Source organism: Ceratotherium simum, chromosome 18 (genome assembly GCF_057802395.1).
Source record: "Ceratotherium simum simum isolate JZ-2026a chromosome 18, ASM5780239v1, whole genome shotgun sequence".
Taxonomy (NCBI): domain Eukaryota; kingdom Metazoa; phylum Chordata; class Mammalia; order Perissodactyla; family Rhinocerotidae; genus Ceratotherium; species Ceratotherium simum.
Window position 1 is genome coordinate 58,065,477 of NC_141917.1, and position 26,221 is coordinate 58,091,697.

General features: G+C 44.6%; 1 protein-coding gene across 1 annotated transcript; it reads left to right on the forward strand.

The window, feature by feature from the left end:
- Positions 1-156: 156 nt before the first annotated feature.
- On the forward strand, positions 157-26,221 carry CALR3 (calreticulin 3). The gene is made up of 9 exons (XM_004422997.3): positions 157-262; positions 440-541; positions 2,714-2,917; positions 13,944-14,038; positions 16,975-17,163; positions 20,918-21,025; positions 21,115-21,246; positions 22,473-22,565; positions 25,938-26,221. The coding sequence occupies exons 1-9, from the start codon at positions 172-174 to the stop codon at positions 26,079-26,081; spliced, it is 1,158 nt and encodes a 385-aa protein (XP_004423054.1). The 5' UTR covers positions 157-171; the 3' UTR covers positions 26,082-26,221.

The window sequence follows — 26,221 nt, forward strand, 5'->3', positions numbered from 1 at the left end:
GGGAGTGGTAGTTCCGAGGCGGCCCCGGCGTGCACTGCGCGCCGGGGACCGATGGTGCCTCAGGTCATAATCGGGAGGCGTGACGGGAGTTGTAGTTCCGGGACAGGCCTGGAGCGCCACTGAGACCGGGAGCAAAGGGGCGGGTATAAGAAGAAGCGCCGCGCAGTCGCCATGGTCGCGGCTCGCGTTCCGCTTTGGGCAGTCTGCGTACTACGAATGACGCTGGCCACCGTCTACTTCCAGGAGGAGTTTCTAGACGGAGGTGAAACGCCCGTGGTAGCCCATACCGAGCTGTCCGGCGGACGGCCTAAGTCGCCATTGGCGCCAGCGTTTCGTCGCGGGGTCGGTGGTGGCGAATCTTCGACGCCTCCAGGCCCCTCACCCTCCCCATGACCCCAAGTAACAATGTCCGCCCTAACCGGTGTTGTTTCCCCCACAGAGCGCTGGAGGAACCGATGGGTGCAGTCCGCCAATGACTCCCAATTTGGGCATTTTAGACTCTCGTCGGGGAAATTTTATGGTCATAAAGAGAAAGACAAAGGTTAGTGTAGGATTCGTGAGAAAATCGAGCCTTGCAACCTTGCAAGGTAGATGTGGCACACCCTTAACCCCTCTTACACCCATTTCCCAGGTAAGGAAACAAAGGCACAGGTAGGGTCTTGAGTTATTTTTTTTCTCTCTCCTGTCTTTATGAGCCCAAGATCACCCGCTTTATAAGCACTAGTCAAATGAGTTCAGGGCCCAAGGGAACTTTTTCCTGCGGAGGGAAAAAGATTAGAAGATATTTCTCATTCTTATTTTCACGTTAAAAAGAAAAAAAAATCGAGGTAAAAGTTACATGCTGTCACGTGCACAGATCTTCAGGGTACAGCAGGATGAATGTTTACAACTGTACACCCGGGTCGAGCTAGGGGACATTTTCAGTCCAGGTATAGGCCTACCTGGTGCCCCCCTCCCCCAAATCAGTAGCCTCCTGGCCCCAAGGATAACATCTATTTGGTGATAAAAGGGGGACAAACTACAGCTCGTCTACAGTGTGTTTTTGTACAGCCAGGGAGCTGAGAATAGTTATTACATTTTTAATAGTTGAGAAAAAGATCGAAAGGGAGATAGTATTTTGTGACATGTAAAAATTATATAAAATTCAATGAAATATATTTCTGTGTCCATGGATAAAGCTTTAATGAAGCACAGCCATGCCCATTCATTACATCTAGTCTATTGGCTGCTTTCATGCTGTAAAGGCAGAAGCGAGTAGTTGAGACAGGGACGAAATGGCCCACAGAGTCTAAAATATTTACTCTCTGGCCTTGCAGAAGAAGTTTGCTGGCCCTTGATTTGGATGAAAAGTTTCCTTCTTTACCACCTTCCACTCAACCCCCATCTTGGCCCTGTGACTCCATTGTTACCCTGTGTGGCAGCCTCTGGTTTTCTATTGTATATACGTTGTTTTGTAAGTTACATGTTGACCCACAAAGTTGGTCAAAATTCAGGCTATATGAGAAAAATGGAGTGAAAATACACAAGTTGTTCCATGAAGCTTGTCCATGGACAGGGGTTTCCACTTAGAGTCATTTGGGTATTTACCACAGTGTTTTTCCTCCCTCCAATCTGGAATCCTGAGGTTCTGTGCGTTCATTCAGCCCAGCATGCGTCTCCTGATAGCACACACAGGCAAGGCCTTGGGGACACTGGTTAATTTGGCCCCTTGCATCATGGTCTCCCGGGCCATGACACAGAAGTCATGGACGGGAAGATAGAGTTTAGTCAGGCAGAGATGGAGGTGGTGAGAGATGACGTGGTTGGCTGAGGAGGGTAGCGGGACACAAAGGGAGGCAGTGTGGCTTTAGGAATTGCCTGGAGGATAGGAGGAAGGGGAAGGGGAGGGGCTACAAATTCCCTGAGAAAGGGAAAGGTGGGAGAAGGATGGAGGACGCAGAAGGAGAGGTGTGGTAGTGGGGAGTCAGCCATGAGGTCAGGCTTGGACATATTGACACAAAAGGCCAAGTTCGTTTTTACGGCTCTCACCACAGGCAGCTATGGGGGCCAGAGTGTGGAGCAAGGAAGGGTAGGTTATGATAAGAATGGCTCTGTTTTCAGGTTTGGCAGACTCCAGGATAAGATAAGGATTTGGTACAGAGCCTAGTGGCTACTGAGAAAGGGGGTTTTGGTCTTGAAGTGAATGCCTAAACTTGTAAAACAAATATAATCTGATTTGCATGATAAAAGGATGGTATCTTCATAAAAAGAGCCGTCACACAGATGAGTCTCTGGGCCAGCTCAGCCAGTGCCATGAAGCACTGTCTTGCAGATCAGTGCTCTGTGCTCCGTCTGCTCTTGTGTCTCTGAAGTAGCTGTTTTAAGACGAGAATTGAGGAAAAGAAGTAGAATGCTCCCTTTTTTAATTCAGGTGTTACACAGGCTTCCTTGTACATACCCACCCCTCGGAAGATGAATGGAAGCAAAATTAATCTTTTATCCAGAATTAGATTGCGTATTTGTCATTTAGAGCTAAAATGTTTGTGTAACTTAAGACATAACAGTGGTATATCATGCCTGTTGCATATTATTGTACAAATGTGCTGTAGGCTCTGGATGGTCCTAAATGGTTAGGAAGTAATTATTGGGGGTGGCAGAAGGACAACCATTTAATTCCCTGCATCACTGAGCGCTGTGTCATTCCTAATCCTTCATGAGTACTTTTTGTTTAAAGGTCTGCAAACCACTCAAAATGGCCGATTCTACGCCATCTCTGCACGGTTCAAACCCTTTAGCAATAAAGGGAAGACTCTGGTCATTCAGTACACAGTGAAACACGAGCAGAAGATGGACTGCGGAGGAGGCTACATAAAGGTCTTCCCTGCAGACATAGATCAGAAGAACCTGAATGGAAAATCCCAGTACTATATTATGTTTGGTGAGTTTAGATAGTACAACACAACCATTTCTGGTGACTTTGAAAACCCTTCCACCTCATAAGATCCTTAGACTAAGACTTTGCTAAAGTATTGGTATTGAGTATATCTCACTAAAGGTTTTTAGCACTGTTAAACCTAATTAATACTATAAAAAGGCAACTATACCATTCTGTTGTGCTTTTGAAAAAGCTATTTATTCAACATTGATGTAGCCCCAAGTATTTTGACTATATCAGGAGTTAACAGCCCGTAGCCGTGGGCCGGATCAGTCTATGGCCTGTGTTTGTTGAGGCCCCGGAGCTGAGAATGGGCTTTAACATTTTTGAATGACTGAAAAAAATCAAAATAAGGATATTTTGTGACACATGAAAATTACATGAAACTCAAATTTTAGTGTCCACAAATGAAGTCGTATTGGAATGCAGCCTAGCTTTGTTCATTTATATCTTGTCCATGGCTGCTTTCAAGCAGCAAGGGCGGAGTTGAGTAGTTGTAACAGAGACCACATGGCCCACAAAGCCAAAAATATTTACTGCCTGGCCCCTTACAGAAAAAGCTTCCTGACCCTGAGAACATATTAAGTGTCTTCTGACACCAGAGGTAATTGATAAAAATTTGTGCTGGAATTGGGAAGGGACCACACTGGGCCATAGGAACTACACATACCTGAAGTGTGTGCATTCAAAAAACTTAATGATGAAGAGGATTCTGGGAAGATGGCAGAGGAGGAAGCACCAGGAACCTGTCTCCCCACCTGGACATCAACTGCACTGGCAGAATCTGCCTGATATAACTGTTTTGGAACTCTGGAGTCTGTGGAAGGATCGCAGCTTCCAGGAGAAGACTAGGAAGGTTAATTTTGGTCAATTTCAGCTCTTAGCACAGTAGCACCTACCCACCCTCCACCCCCAGCCATATGGCCGACAGCTGTGCACATGTTCCTGGAGCAGCTTACACACAGCTTCTGGGAGCCAGGGTAGGCAAAAAGGACCCTGTCCACCAAATATTGGGCATCTGAGTGCTGATTACTGACTCATATCACAAAGGTAGAGCCAAAGAGGCAGCCATTGTTGTAAGCACCCCCCACCCCCAGTTGAAGTGACTTCCAGGGAATTTAAAGGGCCATCACCCTTTTACCTCCCTTCATTTTTCACCTTTTCCCCTTTAGGAAGCCAGACATTAAAGACTAGGACATTAAAAAACAACTGCATATTCAGGAAAAATCAGAAAGTGACCACATATGCCCAGGGTAAGACTTAGAAAAGACCTGAGAAGACCTTAAGTTTACACCTCAGGATGCCCCTTGGCACAGAGACAGCCTACGACAATCAATCAAAAATAAATAACCATAGGGCCGGCCCTGTGGCTTGGTGGTTAAGTGCGCGCTCTGCAATGCTGGTGGCCCGGGTTCGGATCCCGGGTGCGCATCAAGGCACCACTTCTCCGTCCATCCTGAGGCCGAGTCCCACATACAGCAACTAGAAGGATGTGCAGCTATGACATACAACTATCTACTGGGGCTTTGGGGGGAAAAAATAAAATAAATAAAATCTTTAAATAAATAAATAAATAAATAAATAAATAAATAAATAAATAAATAAATAACCATAAACAGCAAACCCTGGGGAAGGAGGAGAATCTGATTTCCAGAGTTATCACATCATTAGATTCAAATGTCCAGTGTTCAAGGCCCATGCAAATGAAACAACAGGAAAGTGTGGCCCATACAAATGAAAAAGATAAATTAACATAAACTGTCCCTGAAAAAGGACTGGTGGCACCTCTATTAGACAAAGACATGAATAACTATCCGAAAGATGCTAAAAGAACTAAAGGTGGATGAGGCGGAAGTCAAGAAGATGATGTGTGAACTAAATGGAAATATCAGTAAGAAGACAGAAAACCTAAAAAGAAACCAAAAAGAAATTCTGGAGCTGAAAAGTACAAGTGAAATGAAAAATTCACTAGAGGGACTCAAAGGCAGATTTGAGCAGGCAGAAGAAAGAATCAGTGAACTTGAAAATAGGGTAATGGGAATTAGCAAAGCTGAAGATAAAAAAGAAAAAAGATTGAAGAAAAGCAAACAGAGTCGGACCTGTGGCATACTGTCAAACAGACCAACATAAGCATTATGGAAGTCCCAAGAGAAGAGAGAGAAAAGTGGGCAGGGAGAGAGAATATTTGAAAAAATAATGGTTGAAGACTTCCCAAATTTGATGAAATACTTGAATATAAATATCCAAGAAGCTTGACAAACTCCAAGTAAGGTGAACTCAAAGAGACTCACACAAAGACACATTATAATCAGACTTTCAAAAGACAGAGAACATTGAAAGCAGCAAGAGAGAAGCAAATCATCACATACAAGGGATCCTCAATAAGATTATCATCAGATTTCTCATCAGAGACTTTGGAAGCCAGAAGACATGGAGCCACTATATTCAAAATGCTAAAAGAAGAAAACTGTCGACCAAGAATCATACCTGGAAAAACTGTCCTTCAAAAATGTGAGAGAAATTAAGGGCCGGCCCTGTGGCTTAGCGGTTAAGTGCGTGCGCTCCACTGCTGGCGGCGGGGGTTCAGGTGCCAGGCGTGCACCGACACACTGCTTCTCCGGCCATGTTGAGGCCGTGTCCCACATACAGCAACTAGAAGGATGTGCAGCTATGACATACAACTATCTACTGGGGCTTTGGGGGAAAAATAAATAAATAAAATTATTTTTAAAAAAAAGTGTGGGAGAAATTAAGACATTCCCAGATACACAAAAGCTGAGGGAATTTGTGACCACTAGACCTGCCTTGCAAGAAATGCTCATGGGAGTCCTGCAGGTGAAGTGAAAGGACACTAGATGGTAACTCAAAGCTGTATGGAGAAACAAAGATCTCGAAAAAGGTGAATACATGGGCAATTATAAAAGCTAGCGTTACTGTAACAATGGTTTGTAACTTGTCTTTTGTTTTCAACATGATAAGAGACTAATACATTTTAAAAAATTATTAGTGTAAAAGCTAGTGTTACTGTAACTTCGGTTTGTAACACCGAATCTTGTTTTTCTACATAATTTAAGAGACTAATGCATTTTAAAGAATTAATAGTTTATGTTTTGGGACACACAATGTATAGAGATGTAACTCTGTGACATCAGTAACTGAAAGGCATGGGGACAGAGAAGCAAAGGAGTAGAGTTTTGTATGTTATTGAAATTAAGCCAGTATAAGTTCAAATTAGAGTGTTAGAACTTTAGGATTTTAAATGTAATTCCCATGGTAACCACAAAGAAAATAGCTGTAGAATATACACAAAATGAAATTAAGAAGGAATTTAAACATTTCACTACAAAAAGTCAACTATTAACACAAAAGAAGACAGGGATACAGGAAATGAGGGCAAAAAAGCTATAGGACATATAGAAAATAAATAGCTCAATGACAGAAGTACGTCCCTCCTTGTCAGTAATTACTTTAGATATAAATGGATTAAACACTCCAGTCAAAAGACAGAGATTGGCAGAGTGGACAAAAACACATGACCCAACTAAATATTGTCAACAAAAGACTGGTTTGAGATCCAAAGACACAAGCAGGTTGAAAGTGAAAAGATGGAAAAAGATATTTTCTGCAAATAATAACCAAAAGAAAGCAGGAGTGGCTATACTAACATCAGATGAAATAGACTTTAAATCAAAAAAGGTTACGAGAGACAAGAAGGATATTATATATTAATAAAAGTTTCAAAGCAGCAAGAAGATATGACAAAAACATTTACACACCTAATGACAGACCATCAAAATATATGAAGCAACAACTGACAGAATTGAAGAGAGAAATAGACTGTTCTACACTGGTAGTTGGAGATTTCACTCACTCATTCACAACAACGGCTAGAACAGTCAGACAAAAGACAAGGAAATAGAGGACTTAACACAGTAAACCAACTGGATCAACAGACACACACGGAACAGTCTGCCCAACAACAATGGAGTACACATTGTTCTCAAGGGTGTATGGGATGTTTCCAGGATAGACTGTATATTAGGCTACAAATTAAATCTCAATAGATTTAAAAAGATAGATATCATACAAAATATCTTCTCTCACCTCAATGGAAGGAAGTTAGAAATCATTAAAGGGAAAATGGAAAAATTAAAAAAACTGTGGAAATTAACACACTGTTAAACAGCCAATGGATCAAAGAAGAAATCACAAGGGAAATTAGAAAATAGAGATGAATGAAAATGAAAACACAGCTTACCAAAACTTATAGGACACAGCAAAAGCTGTGCTGTTGAGGAAGTTTATATCTATAAATGTTTACATTAAAAAATAAGAAAGATCTCAAATCAACAACCTAACTTTACAACTTAAGGAACTAGAAAAATAACAAACTAAACCCAAAGCTATCAGAACAAAGGAAATAATAAAGATCAGAGCAGAGATGAACGAAATAAAAAAATAGAAAAGCAGTAAGAAAATCAATGAAATCAAAAGTTGTTTCTCTGAAACTGTATTGTGGTTACCAGGGGTCATGGGGGTGGGGGTGGGCACAAGGGGTGAAGGGAGACATGTATATGGTGATGGACAAACAAAAATGTACAACTCAAAATTTCACAATGTTATAAACTATTAAAACATCAATTAAAAAAAAGTTGTTTCTCTGAAAAGATTGACAAAATTAACAAACCATAGCTAGATGGACTAAGAGAAAAAGAGAGGGCCAGCCCCGGTGGCCGAGCAGTTAAGTTCGGTGCGCTCCACTTCAGCGGCCCAGGTCCAGTTCCCGAGTGCGGACCTACACCACTCATCTGTCAGCGGCCATGCTGTGACGGCAGCTCACATACAAAAAGAGGATGTTGTTAGCTCAGGGAAAATCTTCCTCAGCAGAAAAAAAAAAAAAGATTCAAATTACTAAAATCAGAAATGAAAGTGGTGATGATTCTACAGAATCTACAGAAATAAAAAAGATTACAAGAGAGTACTATGAATAGTTGTATGCCAAAAAATTGGATAACCTAGATGAAATGGGCAAATTTCTAGAAACACAAAACCTACCAAGACTCAATCACAAAGAAATAGAAAATCTGAATAGACCTATAACTAGTAAGGAAATTGAAGCAGTAAACAGAATTCTCCCAGAAAAGAAAAGCCCTGAATCTGATGGTTTCATTGGTGAATTCTACCAAACATTTAAAGAATACCAATCCTTATCAAACTTTTCCAAAAAGTTGATGAGGGAAAACTTCCTAACTCACTTTATGAGGCCAGCATTACCTTGATAGCAAAACCAGACAGACACTACAAGAAAACTGCAGACCAATATCCCTTATGAATATTAATGCAAAAATCCTCAAAAAATGCTAGCAAATAGAATTCAGCAGCATATTAAAAGGATTATACACCATGACCAAGTGGCATTTATTCCTGGACTGCAAGGATGATTTGACATATGAAAATCAACCAGTGTAATATGTCAGATCAGCAGAATGAAGGAAAAAAAACACACGATCATCACAATTGATGCATGAAAAGCATTTGACAAAATTCAACATACTTTCATGATAAACACACTCAACAAACTAGGAGTAGTAGGAAACTACCTCAACATAATAAAAGCCATATATGAAAAACCCACAGTGAACATCATATTCAACAGTGAAAGACTGAAAGCATTTCCACTACAACAAGGAATAAGGCAAGGATGCCGCTGTCACCACTTCAACATAGTACTGGAAGTTCTAGCCAGGGCACTTAGGCAAGAAAAAGAAATAAAAGGCATCCACAATGGAAAGGAAGAAGTAAAATTGTCTCTGTTTGCAGATGATATGATCTTATATGTAGAAAACCCTAAAGATTGCACAAAAAAACTATTAGAACTAATGAATGAATTCAGCAAAGTAGCGGGATACAAAGTCAGCAAGCAAAAAAGGTTGCGTTCCTATACATGAACAATGAACAATCTGAAAAGGAAATTACAAAAACAATTCCATTTACAATAGCATACAAAAGAGTAAAATAGTTAGGAATTAACCAAGGAGGTGAAAGACTTATGTAATGAAAACTACAAATTGTTGCTGAAAGAAATTAAAGAAGACATAAATATATGGAAACACACATCCCATGTTCATTAATTGGAAGACTTAATATTGTTAAGATGTCAGTACTACCCAAAGCAACCTACATATTCCAAAGAGATCTACAGATTCAATTCAGTCCCTATAAAAATTCCAATAAAATTTTTTTTTCAGAAATAGCAAAACCCATCCTAAAATTCATGTGGAATCTCAAGGGACCCTGAATAGCCAAAACAAACCTGAAAAGAAAAACAAAACTGGAGGACTTAACCCAAGTATCCATCGACAGATGAATGGATAAACAATATGTGGTATATCCATACGATGGAACATTATTCAGCCTTAAAAAGGAAGAAAATTCTGACACCTGCTACAACATGGTTGAACCTTGAGGACATTGTGCTAAATGACAGAAGCCAGTCACAAAAGGACAAATACTGTATGACTCCACTTGTATGAGGTACTTAGAGTAGTGAAAATTATAGAGACAAAGTAGAATGGTGGTTGCCAGGGGCTGGGAGAGGGGGATGGGGAGTTAGTGCTTAATGGGGATAGAGTTTCAGTTTTACAAGAAGAAAAGAGTTATGGGGATGGATGGTGCTGATGGCTGCACAACAATGTGAATGTATTTAATACCACTGAACTGTGTACTTAAAGATGGCTAAGATGGTAAATTTGATGTTATGTGTATTTGACCACAACTTAAAAAGTGGGGGGATGGGCCGGCCCTGTGGCTTGGTGGTTAAGTGTGCGTGCTGCAATGCTGGTGGCCCGGGTTCGGATCCCGGGTGCACATCGAGGCACCACTTCTCCGTCCATCCTGAGGCCGAGTCCCACATACAGCAACTAGAAGGATGTGCAGCTATGACATACAACTATCTACTGGGGCTTTGGGGGCAAAAAATAAAAATAAATAAAATCTTTAAAAAATAAATAAATAAAAAGTGGGGGGAAAAAGCTTCAAGAATGAAAACATATTTTTATTTTTTATTTATTTTTTTTTTTTTAAAGATTTTATTTATTTTATTTTTCCCCCCAAAGCCCCAGTGGATAGTTGTGTGTCGTAGCTGCACATCCTTCTAGTTGCTGTATGTGGGACTCGGCCTCAGGATGAACGGAGAGGTGGTGCCTCGATGCGCACCCGGGATCCGAACCCGGGCCACCAGCATCGCAGCGCGCGCACTTAACCACCAAGCCACAGGGCCGGCCCTGAAAACATATTTTTAAAATATCCATCCTTAATCCAAATTTGGGGAATCATTCTTTTTTTTTTTTTTTTTAAAGATTTTATTTATTTATTTTTCCCCCAAAGCCCCAGTAGATAGTTGTCTGTCATAGCTGCACATCCTTCTAGTTGTTGTATGTGGGACGCGGCCTTAGCATGGCCAGAGGAGCAGTGCGTCGGTGCGCACCCGGGATCCGAACCCCGGGCCGCCGGCAGCAGAGCGCGCGCACTTAACCACTAAGCCACGGGGCCGGCCCTGGGGAATCATTCTTTAAAACTCTTTTCTCTCATCGGACTGGATGTCTTGCAGAATTTTTCCCTCTCATATTTTTTCCATGCTTATCTCTGAATTTGTCATGATCAACATCAGGCTTCAGATACCTGGTTATGCTGTTCTTATATATATAGATACCACTGGTCACAGTGTTGTTGTAGAAGTAGAAAAAGTAGACGTTACATTATTTATTAGATTTAGGTACAATCCTGCTCTGTCGATTTGGAGAGCAAGGCGACTTCTCCAAGACCACAGCCTTAGATGCACAGTCCCCACCTCTGCCCAGAGTGCTTCTACTCTGCCGTGCCTCATAGTTTCCCTTGAATTTAAAATCTGGGATGGGAAAAGTCTTTTTATTGTGATTAAAAAAGAAATTAAAATGTCCTGGTTTTTGATTATTGTTATTATCCTCTTAAAACAGAAAGGTAGGGCTGGCCCTGTGGCTTAGCGGTTAACTGCGCACGCTCCGCTGCTGGCGGCCCGGGTTTGGATCCTGGGCGCGAACCGATGCACCGCTTCTCCAGCCATGCTGAGACCGCGTCCCACACACAGCAACTAGAAGGATGTGCAACTATGACATACAACTATCTACTGGGGCTTTGGGGGAAAAAAAAAAGGAGGAGGATTGGCAATAGATGTTAGCTCAGAGCCAGTCTTCCTCAGCAAAAAGAGGAGGATTAGCATGGATGTTAGCTCAGGGCTGATCTTCCTCACAAAAAAAAAACAAAACACAGAAAGGCAGTGGGGGCCGGCCCCATGGCAGAGCAGTTCAGTGCTCTTGCTCTGCTGCTGGCAGCCCAGGTTGGGATCCGGGCGCGCACCAATGCACCCCTTGTCAGGCCATGCTGTGGCGGTGTCCCACGTAAAGTGGAGGAAGATGGGCATGGATGTTAGCCCAGGGCCAGTCTTCCTCAGCAAGAAGAGGAGGATTGGCATGGATGTTAGCTCAGGGCTGATCTTCCTCACCAAAAAAAAAAAAAAACAGAAAGGCAGAGATATTTGGCAAAAAATATTACCTGTTGAACTAGAGATAATTTCACAAATATTTGATTTAGTTAGTGTTGGTAAACAAAATAACCACAAGTATCCACCAAAATACTACTTTTAAATATATATAGTGTGTCTGCTATATGTGAATTGTGAAGCAGCATACTCTCGAGTAAAAAAAAAAATCTGATTAAAATAAATTTTCTGTGTTATTTTTGCTATAACTCAAAATCATTTACATTTTACTCAAACTTGCTGTGTCATTTTTAGAGTACTTCCCTGTGGTAGCTCAGCTCTAGCCTTCGGTATGAGAGCAGGTTGCTGAGGCTTGTGGTGTTGAAGGGGAAGAGAGAAGTCTGTTTTATTGGGCCCTGGCTAGGGGCTTTACATATATCATCTTAGATTATGTATGAAACCCTAAGAAATAGGTAACACAGTCCCTATTTTGCAAATAAGGAAACTGAGCCTCAGAAAGATTAAACTACTTGCTCAGAGTCAGGTCAGCCTAACTTCAGAGCCCATCTGTCTACCCTATTTCCTCACAAAAATCTATTACATGTGTAAATATTTTATGATCGCTGTTAGTGGAAAATGCTCAGATTTTCCAGTCAGGTCTGGGTGTGTTCTGAAGCTTAATTTAATATTAAAGGCATGTAGGTGTTTAGAAGTAGAGAGGGAAATTCTGACCAATTTCAAAGGTCATTTTTCAATCCCGATGTAGTAGATTTTCTTTTTTATTTTAATTTTTTTTTCCCCCAAAGCCCCAGTAGATAGTTGTATGTCATAGTTGCACATCCTTCTAGTTGCTGTATGTGGGACGCAGCCTCAGCATGGCCAGAGAAGCGGTGCGTTGGTGCGCGCCCGGGATCCGAACCCGGGCCGCCAGTAGCGGAGCACGCACTTAACCACTAAACCACGGGGCCGGCCCGTGGTAGATTTTCATACAAATAGTTCACATAGCTTTTGTTTTAAAAATTGAACTGGAGTGTTTTCCATCAATAACAAAAAAAGGGAATTATATAAACACGCATCCTCTGAGAACTCAGCCGGGAGATAGACAATGGTATTCTTTGTCCGTCCCTCAGGATGCTACTTCCAAGTTCAATGTCACGTCTACTCTCGCAAATTGGTACTATTATTTAAGTCATTACATGCAGCCTGAATCTCTCTTATTTATTCTGGAGGTTCCTCACTGCACGTTCTAGAAGAAATCACAGTCATCTGCTTGTGTTTACACAGGATTTGCCTCACAGAATCCCCAGGAGAGGGTACAGGCCCGGGTCAGTGGAAGTGAGACCGAGAGACACCCAGATGCTTTGGTACATTCCTAAGGCTTAAGGTCAATGCCGCAGCAGAGTAATTCCAAACATCCTCAGAATGTTTGACAAGTTTTCCAGATCCCTCCTGCAAACCTTGTTTAGTATATTCAAAGCTCCTCAGTCTCCGATCGAGGCATAGTGTCCTACAGCATTTCATTTCCTTAGTGACTAAAACTTAACTTTGTGCCAATTAATAAATTGTTAACTATTGAATGGAACTGTTTCTAGATTTTAAAGTTCATTGGAACCTACGTACTGATTGTAATCTCTCTTTTGCTTACGATTTGGTGTTATCATTAAGAATATATGTGTGTGTGTGTATTATTGGGGCATAAGAGTAATAGCAGCAAGTATTTTTTGTGTGTGTGTCAGGAGATCAGCCCTGAGCTAACATCTGCCAATCCTCTTTTTTTTTTTTTTTTTTTTGCTGAGGACGACTGGCCCTGGGCTAACATCTGTGCCCATCTTCCTCCACTTTATATGGGATGCCACCACAGCATGGCTTACCAAGCAGCGTGTTGGTGCGGGCCCGGGATCCGACCCGGTGAACCCTGGGCCGCCGCAGCAGAGCACGTGCACCTAACTGTTTGTCCCACTGGGCCGGCCCCTAACAGCAACAAGTATTGAGCTTTCCCATACTAAACACTTTACATACATTAGCCCATTTAATTGGCAAAATAGCTTTGTGAAGTCAAAATTAACATCCCCGTTTTATAGCCAGGACACTGAGGCATGGGGAGGCTTCGTAGTTGCAAATATGTCTCAACACAGTGAGTGAGAGCTGAGATCAGAGCCAGTCAGACTAGCTCCGAAGCCCTCGCCTGGGCACAGGTGCACTGGTCCCAGCTTCAGAGCGAGGGCCCAAGACTCGGGCAGCACGTCAGGGACACTTACCAGACTGTTGTGAGACTTTCCTTCTCTTACTCGCGTGCTGGTTTACACTTGAGTCCCAAGTGGCTGCAGTGACCAGAGAAGGCCTGAGCTGAGAAGGGCGTCACCGTCCATTTAAATATCTCCACATGAATATCTGATTATTCCCAGACACATAAGCTTCTTGTGCCTCGTGTATTATTTCAGGAGAATGATTGGGGGTGTCCTGTGATGATGCATTATAGAAGGAAATTGAGAGCAGCTAATATTTTTTTTGTAGGACCCGATATTTGTGGATTTGATATCAAGAAAGTTCATGTTATCTTACATTTCAAGAATCAGTATCACTCAAACAAGAAATCAATCAGATGTAAGGTAAATGCTTTTGTACTCAAATCAGTGACTGGGTTAACTCTTGCCGGATGATAACGTAAGTTTAGAGAAAATAGTTTTCATCTTAAAGTATTTAAGTGAGCCAGAGATGGGTCTTAGCAAACAGACCCCATGTGCCTGATTTCCAGTTTAGCAGGCCCATTAGAGACACTTGTCCACCACTTTGATTGTTTGGCGTCTGAAGTTTTTACCCATCAGGAGGGCACACTTGCTTTTTACTGTAAGTTATGACATCAATTTATAATTTTCCTCATAAGAGTTACAACAGGATGGTCACATTTCAGCTATATCCATCATCATTAAGGAATAAAATATTCAGGATGAGAGAAAAACATTCTGGAGATATTAATCTTCAAAATGTCAAAAATTTAAAAATGGAGATATTTCTAAAATGAAAGCATGCACTCCCCTTTTTACCTGGGGGATCCTGTGGAAATGACACCTTAGGTCTTAGGGCTGCTTTATAACTCAGTGGCCTGGCCTGGGGCTTCTCCAGAGAGGCAGCTCGTGGGAGAAGGGGCCTGGTCAGGCCCCTGGTACATGGGCCTGTGGAGGGGAAGTACTTTGCCAGTGCCCTCCCCACGTTGAATGTCAGTGACAGGAAGCAGGGACCTGTCCCTTGGGGCGTCCCCGGCACCCAGAGCTCCAGCGTCTGTGGCCTTCATGAATCTAGGTGGGAGGCCCGAGTGTGTTTGGAGATCACTGACCGCCTGGAGGGGAAGCATCCATAACCGTCCCTTGTCCAGTCCTGGCCCAATCGGGCAGCCCTCAGCCCCTCACGAAGCCCAGGGGGTCTCGGTGGCCCTCCCGCTCCCTCTTTGGGTTCTACCTGCTGACTTGGTTCTAGAGAGTCAGCGCCCCCCCGGCACAGGGAGGCTCGACACCCCTCCTGTGGGGGCGAGGGAGAGCGCGAAGCCCTCCCCCGCCTTAGTGTTTGGACCAAACGGCAGGTCTCGATGCTTGACTTGGAGCAATTGTTCAGTTGCGCCTCAGGTGGGTGGGAGAGAGCAGGGATGAGACTATGGAGGCCGCGGGGTCCTGCCAGGGAGCCACAGCATGACCACCTGGAGTCAGCGAGTCCAGGAGCCCTGAGCGGCTCCTGCAGGCTGATGATGCCCTCAGGCGTGTGCTGCTATTTCTGTTAGAAAAATAAAAGATACATCTGCTGAAGGAGCACTGATTCCCAGCAGCTAGTCGGCGTTATGCTCTTCCCGGTGAGGAACACAGTTGTCTTCACGGGGGCTCTGGTTCATTCTGTGACGCTGTAAAGGAAAGGTGGAGGAAATCCCCTGTAGGCAGAGGTCAACCCTCAGGGGCTTTCAAGGAGGGGACGGATCTGCATGTTAGAAAAATACCTGGGATGTTCTGAGGTGGGTGGGTGGAGGGACAGGGTGATGGACAGGCAAGGAGACGGGTGAGGTTGTTAGGCCAAGGCTTCGGTGGGATGCAGAACATGGGAGCATTTTGACAGACAGTTCAGGGATGGGACCCAAATATCACTTAGTTATACTGGAATGTGGGTACTGAGGATGTGGACGATGACTCTCACCAGCGTTGCTGCTAATCAGCAGGGGAAACAAAGGCCAATGAGGAGGCCGGGGCAGACTATCAAGTTGTGTTTGGAAACGTTGGTTGTGAAATCCTGGCAGACATCCAGGTAGAGGTGTCCAGTAAGTTGTTGGAAACTCGGATCTGAAGCTCAGGCCAATGGTTGGGCTTCAAGATGCTGGTTTGGAGCCGTTTGCATATGTAGGGGAGTGGATGTTATCCCTCAGGAGACTCCCCATTGGTGACCAAATCCTAGAGGATGCCAACAGTCGGGCCAGCGAGCCCAAAGTCTAGCTTCGGAAAGGCGGGGCAAGAGGAAGGCTGGCAAAGAGCAGGGGATGACTGTGGGGAGAAGTTGTACTTGGCTGTCACAGCAGGCTGGAGAGGCCGAGGGGGACCTAGAGTAGACTGTAGTGTTGATCCCAGACAGGGCCGTCGGCCGTAGAGTGGACAGCAGCGGCCTGTCCCTTCGGGCAGAGCAGAGGGGTACTGAAGAGGCATTTACCTTTGGCTCTTAGCAGGGAGAAAATCCCCCTGACAGAGCCTTTAAGATGGTGGGGCAGTGGTTCCCAGACCTGAGCAGCGTCAGAGTCCCCAGAGGGCCTGTGAAAGCAGCTGGAGGGCCCACCTGGGTTCCAATTCAGCAGGTTGGGGCTGACCTGGGAACGGGCATTTCCCATGTATGCCCAGTGATGCTGATGCTGCAGGGCCACACTTTGAGAACCACCGCTGGAGTATGGTGCAGGAGTCCCCTCCGCTGCTGACAGGCAGGCACGTCCTGGGCTCCCCCAGCCTCCCCAGGCACCCGCCCACCCACCTTCCATCCCTCCTTTATTGAGTGTTTGTTCAGTGCTTTCCTTGTGTCTGGCCTGGGGCTTTGATCTTGACCAAGAGAGGCACCGGGCCTGCCCTCTCAGAGCTTAAATTTTTGGACAGCTCAAATCACAGGAAGTCCTCCCCTGTACGGAGAACTAGATGTATTTGAGAGTGGGCTTCATTTGGTATCATTCAGAATACAGAACAGGGAGTTGTTTCCCACATCAGTTTTCATGAATCAGACAGCGTGGTGGTTCCTTGGTTTATACTGCCCACCTCGTCATCTTGCCTGTGGGATTACTGTTGGGAGCATTGTCTTTGTACAAAGGGAATCAGGCACTCAAGAGAGAGTGCTAGTAGTGAGGAAGTATTCTGCAAAGGGGTGCTTCTTCTGCAGGACCCCTTCTAGAGCTGAGTCAGGCCGTATCCCTACAACCTCTCTTCTTGCTGTTCATAACAAGGCTTTGACCCATGGCGAATTAAACTGCATGTTTGGACTGCCTTGAAACGTCAAGGGTCTCACTGTTACCCTTCTCTCCCCCTAAAACGTGCAGGTTGATGGCTTTACACACCTCTACACTCTGATTTTACGACCAGATCTCACTTACGAAGTGAAAATTGATAGTCAGTCAATTGAAGCCGGCAGCATAGAATATGACTGGAACCTCACATCACTTAAGAAAATGGAGAAGTCTTCAGCAGAGTCCAAGGATTGGGCCCAGGCTAAAGATGACAAATCCCAGGTGTGGATTTTTCCTGAACAAGTCTAGGAAGTGTACAAGGGAGGTTTGTAAGTACTCAGGTGCTGTAGGATTGCTGCATGGCTGGTGATCATGATGACAGCATGGTGACACTGACAACCAGCCACGCACCTGTGCACACGAAAGTATTGTGGAAGAGTTTATAATATTTGAGATGAAAGCAAGTAGGGTGTGTTTTTTTAACCGGTGTTTTTTAAAAAAGGATAATGCATCGGCAACCGTTATAAAAATGATTTTTTTATTATTCTCCATTTGAATATGAAGTAGTTTTGGGGCCTCACACTTGGACTGACAACCAAGAGTCAGTTAACATCACAGCTATGTATTATTTCCTGTGGCTGCTATAACAACGTACCACACAGTGGGTGGCTTAAAACAATAGCACTGTATTCTCTCACAGTTCTTCTTGAAGCCAGAAGTCAGAAGTCAAGGTGTCGGCAGGGCCACACTCCCTCTGAAGGGTCCAGGGGAGGAGCCTGCCTTGCTGCTTCCAGTTTCTGGGGGCTCCTGGCTGTCCTTGGTTTGTGGCCACATCACTCCAATCCCTGCCTCCATCTCCACGTGGCTTCCTCCTCTTCTTTATAAGAGATAGAAGGTGTCTATTCTATTCTATCTCTCATAAAGATGTTTGTCATTGGATTGAGGGCCCACCTGGATAATCCAGAATGATCTGTCTCAAGATCCTTACCTTGATTATATCCTTACCTCAATTACATAGAAAGATTTTTTTTCCCCCAAATGAGCTCACATCCCCAGATTCTGAGGTTTAGGATGTGGACACATCTTTTGGGGACTACCACTCAACCCACGACAGCTACCTTTTTTTACCCCCCAGTTTCATTTGTTTATTGTTGTAACATTTTGTTTTGAACATCAAACACTGCACCAAAACATAGGCCATTTTCCTTAAGACAATTGTCTTTGCCATAGCTAAAGGTACTGGACTGGGGCCGGCCAAGTGGCCTGGTGGTTAAGTTCGGTGCCCTCCACTTCGGTGGCCCAGGTTCAGTTCCCAGGCGCGGACCTACACCACTCATCAGCCATGCTGTGGCAGTGACCCACATACAAAATAGAGGAAGACTGGCACAGATGTTAGCTCAGGGCTGATCTTCCTCAGCAAAAAACAAAAGTACTGGACTGATGTTTACAATTAATTTCTTTTTTTTTTTTTTTTTTTTTTTAAGATTTTATTTATTTTTATTTTTTCCCCCCAAAGCCCCAGTGGATAGTTGTATGTCGTAGCTGCACATCCTTCTAGTTGCTGCACGTGGGACTCGGCCTCAGGATGAACGGAGAAGCGGCGCCTCGATGCGCACCCGGGATCCGAACCCGGGCCACCAGCATCGCAGTGCGCGCACTTAACCACCAAGCCACAGGGCCGGCCCTACAATTAATTTCTGACAACTTAAAACTTCTTAGTGGCATTGCTGTCGAGTAATAAAATACTTTACCATAGAACTGAATGTAGGGGACTGCCTGGTGGTGCAGCGGTTAAGTTCACATGTACCACTTCAGCAGCCCGGGGTTCACCAGTTCGGATCCTGGGCTCAGACCTACTCACCGCTCATCAAGCCATGCTGAGGCGGCATCCCATATAGAAGAGCTACAACTCTACAACTATGATACACAACTATGTACTGGGGCTTTGGGGAGAAAAAAGAAGAAAAAAGAGGAAGATTGGCAACAGATGTTAGCACAGGGCCAATCTTCCTTAAAAAAAAAAAGAACTGAATGTAATTATTAACTCATAATGGTATCTTGTTTAGACGATTAATTATTTGGCCATCCTTTTTTTCATAGATAATCAAAATCAACTTCCATGAATTTGGAATCTGTGGTGTCCAATCAATGAGAACATCTTGAGATTACAGTAAAATCCCAATCAGATAAGGCTTCTCCATCATTTCACAAGGAAAAAGATAAAACCAAGCAAATTTTCCCCTTCCTTTCTTACCTTCAAAACAAACCAAAAAAGTAGTTTTCACCTGGAAAGAGCACTTACTTTAAACGAGGCACAGAATGGCAAGGACACTGACCCTGCAGCTCCCGGCCGCTCAGTAGGAGACGCAGCTCTTGGGCCTGAAATCCTTGCTGCCTCTGGGTCACGTGGGCCAACCCAGCAGTGCAGGTGTGCCTTAGAGCCAAGTGTCCGCGAGGCAGGTCCCAGAGGAGCCGAATCACCCTTTCAGAAGCCCCTTTCCACACTGCTGTTTTGTCCAGCAGTTCAGTTCTGTGTGAGCTCCTAAACAAATCAGTTCACTGTGGTGTTACGACCTGATAATCCACAGTCATAAGGAGCCGGCTACTTGGATTGAATTGTAACATTCCCTGGATCCCAGCACGAGAGGGGCTCTTCTGCTGCCAGTTGTGGTGAAGGCAAAAAGCAGCAGCAGAGGCAACTACATGCCACGTATTGATCGCTGAGAAGTTATGGAGGATGATGGAAAAGCCACAGTCTATGTGCAAAACACTTAATATTTCTCAAATTACTCTAAACCAGAAACACTATTGTACATGACTTTTATTATGTAAGTGTTTATCTGCATATTAATCCATAGCAACTTTTTCTTTTTTTTTTTTTTTTTTGAGGAAGATCAGCCCTGAGCTAACATCCAATGCCAATCCTCCTCTTTCTGCCGGGGAAGACTGGCCCTGGGCTAACATCCGTGCCCATCTTCCTCCACTTTATATGGGACGCCGCCACAGCATGGCCTGACAAGCGGTGCGTCGGTGCGCGCCCAGGATCCAAACCTGTGACCTCCGGGAGGCCAAAGCGGAGCGCGTGCACTTAACCACTGTGCCACCAGGCCGGCCCCCATAGCAACTTTTTCTCATCTGTTCATTTAGTCAACAAATATTTATTCCACACACACTAAGCCCTATACATATATAGATGTGTGTATATATGGATATATATGTGTATATGTGTATACGTGAGTATATTGTGTGTGTGTATACATGTGTGTATATATGTATGTATAGTGTGAGTTTTTATATATATGTAAAATGACTCAATAATATAACTGCTTTTATCCTGCTACGCAGCAGTCCCCAGGTAAATCTTGGAACATTTCTTACTTGTCCAGCCTCTCTCTGGAATAGTCTGTGTCTGACCGTGATGTAGAAGGACAGACTTAACCTAACCAGCAGTAAATGTGCGGCCCTTCCTCCCATCCTCACTTTTTTTTTTTGGTGAGGAAGATTGACCCTGAGCTAACACCTATTGCCAATCCTCCTCTTTTTGCTTGAGGAAGAGTGGCCCTGAGCTAACGTCTGTGCCCATCTTCCTCTATTTTTTTGTATGTGGGATGCCTGCCCCGGCATGGCTTGATGAGTGGTGTAGGTCCACGCCCAGGATCCATACCCACAAACCCAGGCCACCAAAGCAGAGTGCACCAAACTTAACCACTACACCACCAGGCCGGCCCCACATCACCACTTTTTACCCATCATTTTAATTTGAGCCACTATTTCGAGTTTTCCACATTGTCATTCCTCTCAACCGCATGGAAAGATATGCAGTTATACAGAGGGTTAGGGAGGAAACCTGGCAGTGTGTGGCCCTGAAGCCCTCGGTGGGATCTGGAACCCTGAGCACTCAGCCCTTTGACCACCAAATTGAGAAGGAGATGGGGAAATTGCAACAGGGGTCACAGACCTATGCCCTCCTCTTGGGAGCTAAGAATTTCCTTTCTTAAGTCTGAGGATCTATTTTTTTTCCTTACACATATTTAAGGACTGGGAGAAGCATTTTCTGGATGCCAGTGCCAGCAAGCCAAGTGACTGGAACAGTGAACTGGATGGGGACTGGCAGGCACCGATGCTGCAGAAGCCTCCATACCAGGTGCGTGTGTCTTCTTCCTGGGACGCCCTCGGGCTGCCCCCGCCCCCGCCGTGGCGTCCAGGACCACCATATGCAGTTTGTTTTTGCAGGATGGCCTGAAACCAGAGGGTATTGATAAAGACGTTTGGCTCCATCAGAAGATGAAAAACACCAACTATTTGACGGAATATGACCTCTCAGAATTTGAGAACATTGGTGCCATTGGACTGGAGCTGTGGCAGGTCACTTCGTTTTAAATTTGCTTTAGTTAACTGAATTTCAGCCTAAACTCCTTAATTCACATAGCTAGCATTCCTTGAGCTCCTTCTGTCTGCCTGGCATTCATACCTGGACTAGAGACATACAGCCATGGACAAATCGAACATCCTTCCCGCCCTCTGGGCACTTCCTGGCTGCCGCCCTGTACCCTGAGAATGCCCTTTCCATGACATTGCTGGACCTGTCACTCTTCTGCTTGTAGCTGACCTGTGGTGCCCATCAGCTTTAGGACAAGATTGCAGATTCTGAGGCCAGCCCTGTGGCATAGTGGTTAAAGTCCAGCATGCTCCACTTCGGTGGCCCGGGTTTGGATCCTGGGTACAGATCTACAGCACTCATCAAGCAATGCTGTGGTGGCGGCCCACCTACAAAATAGAGGAACACTGGCACAGATGTTAGTTTGGGGCTAATCTGCCTCAAGCTAAAAAAGAGGAAGATTGGCAACAGATGTTAGCTCAGAGTGACTCTCCCTCACAAAAAAAAAAAAAAAAAGATTGCAGATTCTGATGCAGTGGGTCCGTGACGGAACCTGAGATTCTGCATTTCCAGCGAGCTCCTAGGTGCTGCTGCTGCCGGTCCACGGCCCACACCTTGTACAGTAAGGTTCTCAAGCATGGCTGAACGCTCAAGTCACTGGAGAGCTCGTCAAAGTCTCGATGCCAAGTAGTACCCCAGACCAGTTAAATCAGCGTCCCACAGAGGGAGACCAGGCATCAGGAGTTTTTAAAATGTTCTTGGTGATCCTAGTATGCAGCCGAGTTTGAGAACCAGTGCCTTGGAGATAGTGGACGTTCTAGAAATAGGTTTAAGCATGTTATACTATTGAGAGCTCATCACTCTTTTAGCACTGAGCAAAATACAGCTGTTTCTTGGTGGCAAGTTATTACATTTCTCACATCAATAAGGAAGGCCTTGGGGCGGCCCCGTGGCTTAGCGGTTAAGTGCGCGCACTCCGCTACTGGTGGCCCAGGTTCGGATCCCGGGCGCGCACCGATGCACCGCTTGTCCGGCCATGCTGAGGCCGCGTCCCACATACAACAACCAGAAAGATGTGCAACTGTGACATACAGCTGTCTACTGGGACTTTGGGGAGAAAAAGGAGGAGGATTGGCAATAGATGTTAGCTCAGGGCCGGTCTTCCTCAGCAAAAAGAAAAAAAAAATAAGGAAGGCCTTATTTTCATCCACAGGTAAGATCCGGAACCATCTTTGATAACTTCCTGATCACAGATGATGAAGAGTATGCTGAGAATTTTGGCAAGGCCACCTGGGGTGAAACCAAGGTACAATGCACACAAGGAACTTTTTTTCATTATTCATTTATTTCTCTCCTTAAGACTAACATATGGGAGGGCTTGATGAATTTTTCCTAGTGACTACCCCACCCAGATCAAGAGCAGAACCTGAGCAGAGCTCTCTCCCGCCTCCCAGCTAGCACCTACCCCCAGAGAAACCACTCTTCCATCACCGTGGATGGATTTGATCTCATTTTGAAATTATATAAATGAGACCAGCCAATGTTGACCACTCAGGCAGTGTTGTGAGATGCACTCATATTACCACATGCAGCAGTAGCTAGTTCCTACTGTGTGAACATTCCAGAAGGTATGTGTCCATTCTCTGTTGATGCAGCTCTGGGTTGCTTCCAGCTTGTAGCCTCTTGAATAAAGCTGTTACAGTCATTCCTGTACATGTCTTTGAGTGGACACGTGCCCAGGAGTGGACAGGCTGGGTCCCACACAGCCCAGCAGTTTTCAGTGTGTCATCCTAGTCTACATTCCCTTCTTTGGGGGATGAGAGTTTCAGTTTATGCCACATCTTTGGCCATGCTTGGTATTATTGACAGTTGTTGTTGATAAGTCAGATTTATTGAAGCATAATTTACATACTGTAAGATTTACCCTTTTTAGGTGTGCAGGGCTATGGATTTTGACAAACACACACAGCTGTGAAGCCACCACCACACAGCAAGATGTAGAGCAGTTTCCTCACCCCTAAGGTCTCCTTGCAGTCAAGCCCCCCACCTCTCCAGGCCACTGCTGGCCCGAGACCTGCCCCTGCAGTCTCACCTCCTCCAGAAGGTCATGTAAATGGAACCATACAGTACGTGGTGTTTGAGCCTGCTTCTCTCACCAAGCATGACGCATCTGAGGTGCCTCTCTGCTGGTGGTGTATCAGTCAGTAGTTTGTTTCCTCTTATCACTGAGTAGTTGATGTGTTCACCAGCTGATGGACATTTGGGTTGTTTCCAATTTTTGACAGTATGAACAAAGCCACTATAAATATTTGCATATGGTTTTTGGTGTGGATATGTGCTTTTATTTCTCTCGGGTCAGTACCCAGGAGGGGGTTGCTGGGTCTTATGTATGTGTATGTTTAGCTCTGAGAAACTGCCAGACTGTTTCCAGAGGGGCTGCACTGCTTTGCAGTCCCTCCCGTCTCGCATCCTCACCAGCATGGGGTGTTGGCGGTTTCTCTAGGTTTGTGTGGTAGTATCTCTCTAGGGTTTCAGTTTGCATTTCCCTGATGAGGAATGAAGGTGAGCACTGTTTCATGGTGTTTGTGGCCATTTGGAGATTCTCTTTTGTGAAATGCCTATGTTTCAAAAAGTAGGTTTTATTATTATTGAGGTATGGTGAGACCAACAGATCAGGAGACAACTAACTTTGAAAAGATACCTTGTTCTACTCACAAATCCCAAGAGGAGGCGGCACACCGTGCCATAGACGGCCACATGGGGAAGCACCCGGATCGTCAGGAAGCAGAGGGAGCAGGAGGAGGATGTGGGCAGGAGCCTTTATTGTGGTTTCCTCAGGAAAGGGTACGCAGGTTTAGGATTGGCTAGTCTTAAGAATATCAGTGGGCTCTGGGGCATAGGGCTGCCCTTAGTTATCTAGGATCTGGTCCTGGGGTAACAAGGGCAGGGAGGTGCAGCCGTGAGAGCCAGCGGAAGAGGTGGATAGGGATGTGGGCTCTGGATTGGTTAGTTTGCATATGAAAGGAGTGCCTTCAGGCATTTTTCTCTAGGGATTGACTAGCCCAGGGAGGGGCAGTCCCTCCAGGGTCAGCAAGGCCCCAGATGTCAAAGCATCAGAAACACATGGTTGACACAGCCTGTTTATGTCACTTGCCCACTTTCATGGTGGGTAATCTGACCTTCTCTTATTGAGTTGTAGGTGTTCTTCATAAATTCTGGCAAGTTCTCTGTCAGATAAATGTACTGCAAATGTCCTTTCCCCCTCTGTGCTTTGCCTTTCATTCCCTGGAGTGTGGAGCAATTGTACTTTTTTTTGCTGTGTATTTTGAGGCCCCTATACTAAGAAGGCAATTTAAAAATTTAGCTTTGACTTCAAATAAAGAAGATAAAACATCTTCCATCAGTATAAATTCACTTGTAACTCTTTAGAGCCAAAGTATTGAAACCTAAAATGTATACTTTTAATAGGCGCAAACATCTTGTTTCTGGTGTCATTGAGTGTCAATAAGTAAATGGCGGCACACCTCACGTGAATAGAGAGAGCAGCAGGCGTCCTTGCAGAGTGCCTGACTCAGAGAGCAAGTCACGGAGGACCCCCGCACTGTTTTAGCCAGAAACCCTGGATTGATGAATTGCATGCTAGCAAGTTTAAATTAAGGGTGATACGTGAACATCATCCTGATTTCAATGGAAATCCCCTCATTCTCTTTTCTTCACGGAGCCTTTTCCGGCATCTTCCACATCGTGTACATCACACTGGGACTAGCTGCAAAACTGGTCGTTAAAACTTAAACATTTCATTATACACATTATGATTACATACGTAGAAAAAAGTTTGGAAAGGACTATTAAGACCAAATTTAAATAAAAATGAAAAAAAAAACCCAAACATTTCAAGGCATTTCAGACGGAAATCCCCGCCTCCCCCTTGTTTAAAGGTCGTGATCACGAAGCGATTTTCTCACAAGCTGTTTCCTTTTGACTCTAATTTCTGCCTTAAAGCCTTGTTAACACTCTCTCAACAAGGACTCTGGGAACTTCTTGATGTCTGCACACCTAACCCTCTGTTAATCACACACACTTGGATTTTCTCATTTGGGATCTGAGACCTCCATTCATCACCCATTCACCAGTCAGCTGGTTGATGGACAGGGGCCCGGGTGCTTTGAGAAGAGAAAGAAGGGAGTGTATTCATATCAATGGGCTGAAGCATCAGCAGGGCCATGCTCCCTCCAAAGGCTCTAGGTAGGAATCCTTCCTTTGTCTCTTGCAGCTTCTGGTGGCTCCTGGAGTTCCTTGGTTTGTGGCTGCATTGCTCTAATCTCTGCCTCTGTCTTCACATGCCCTTCTCTTATGTCTGTGTGTGTGTGTCGAATCTCTCTCTCTGCCTCTTTTATGAGGACACTTGTGATGGAATTTAGGGCCCACCTGATAATCCAGGATAATCTCCCCATCTCAACACGCTTAACTTAATCACATTTGCAAAGACCCTGTCCTTATATAAAGTCATGTTTACCAGTTCCAGGGATTAGGACCCGATATCCTTGGGGGCTCTTCTTCAGCCGACCCCAGCGGGTATGGAAGCTTCCAGAAGGCAGGGGCAGGCCGCATGCTGACACCCAGTCAGCCCCCAGGCTGCGTAATTTCCGGCCTCTGGGGTCTTTCTTTCTTTCCCCAGGGCCCAGAAAGGGAGATGGACGCCATACAGGCCAAAGAAGAAGTGAAGAAGGCCCGTGAGGAAGATGAGGAGGAGATGCTGATGGACAAGTTTAATGGGCAAGAAAGTAACTTCCGGAGATTTCACAGGAGGGACGAATTTTAGTCATCCCACCCCAGATAAAGATGCCTGGTAAAACCTTGTTTCTACTTTAATCTACATTTCTTGTTTCTACTTTAATCTACATTTAAAAGCTCAAATGTCTACCTACGTGGTAATTTGTCCAATTTTCTTTGAAAAATGTT

Excerpts from the sequence above, each read along its gene's own strand:
- CALR3 (XM_004422997.3), top strand. The coding sequence starts at position 172 with ATGGTCGCGGCTCGCGTTCCGCTTTGGGCAGTCTGCGTACTACGAATG. Across the intron at positions 542-2,713 it reads TCATAAAGAGAAAGACAAAG|GTCTGCAAACCACTCAAAAT; the intron begins GTTAGTGTAGGA and ends TTTTGTTTAAAG. Across the intron at positions 17,164-20,917 it reads CTAAAGATGACAAATCCCAG|GACTGGGAGAAGCATTTTCT; the intron begins GTGTGGATTTTT and ends CACATATTTAAG.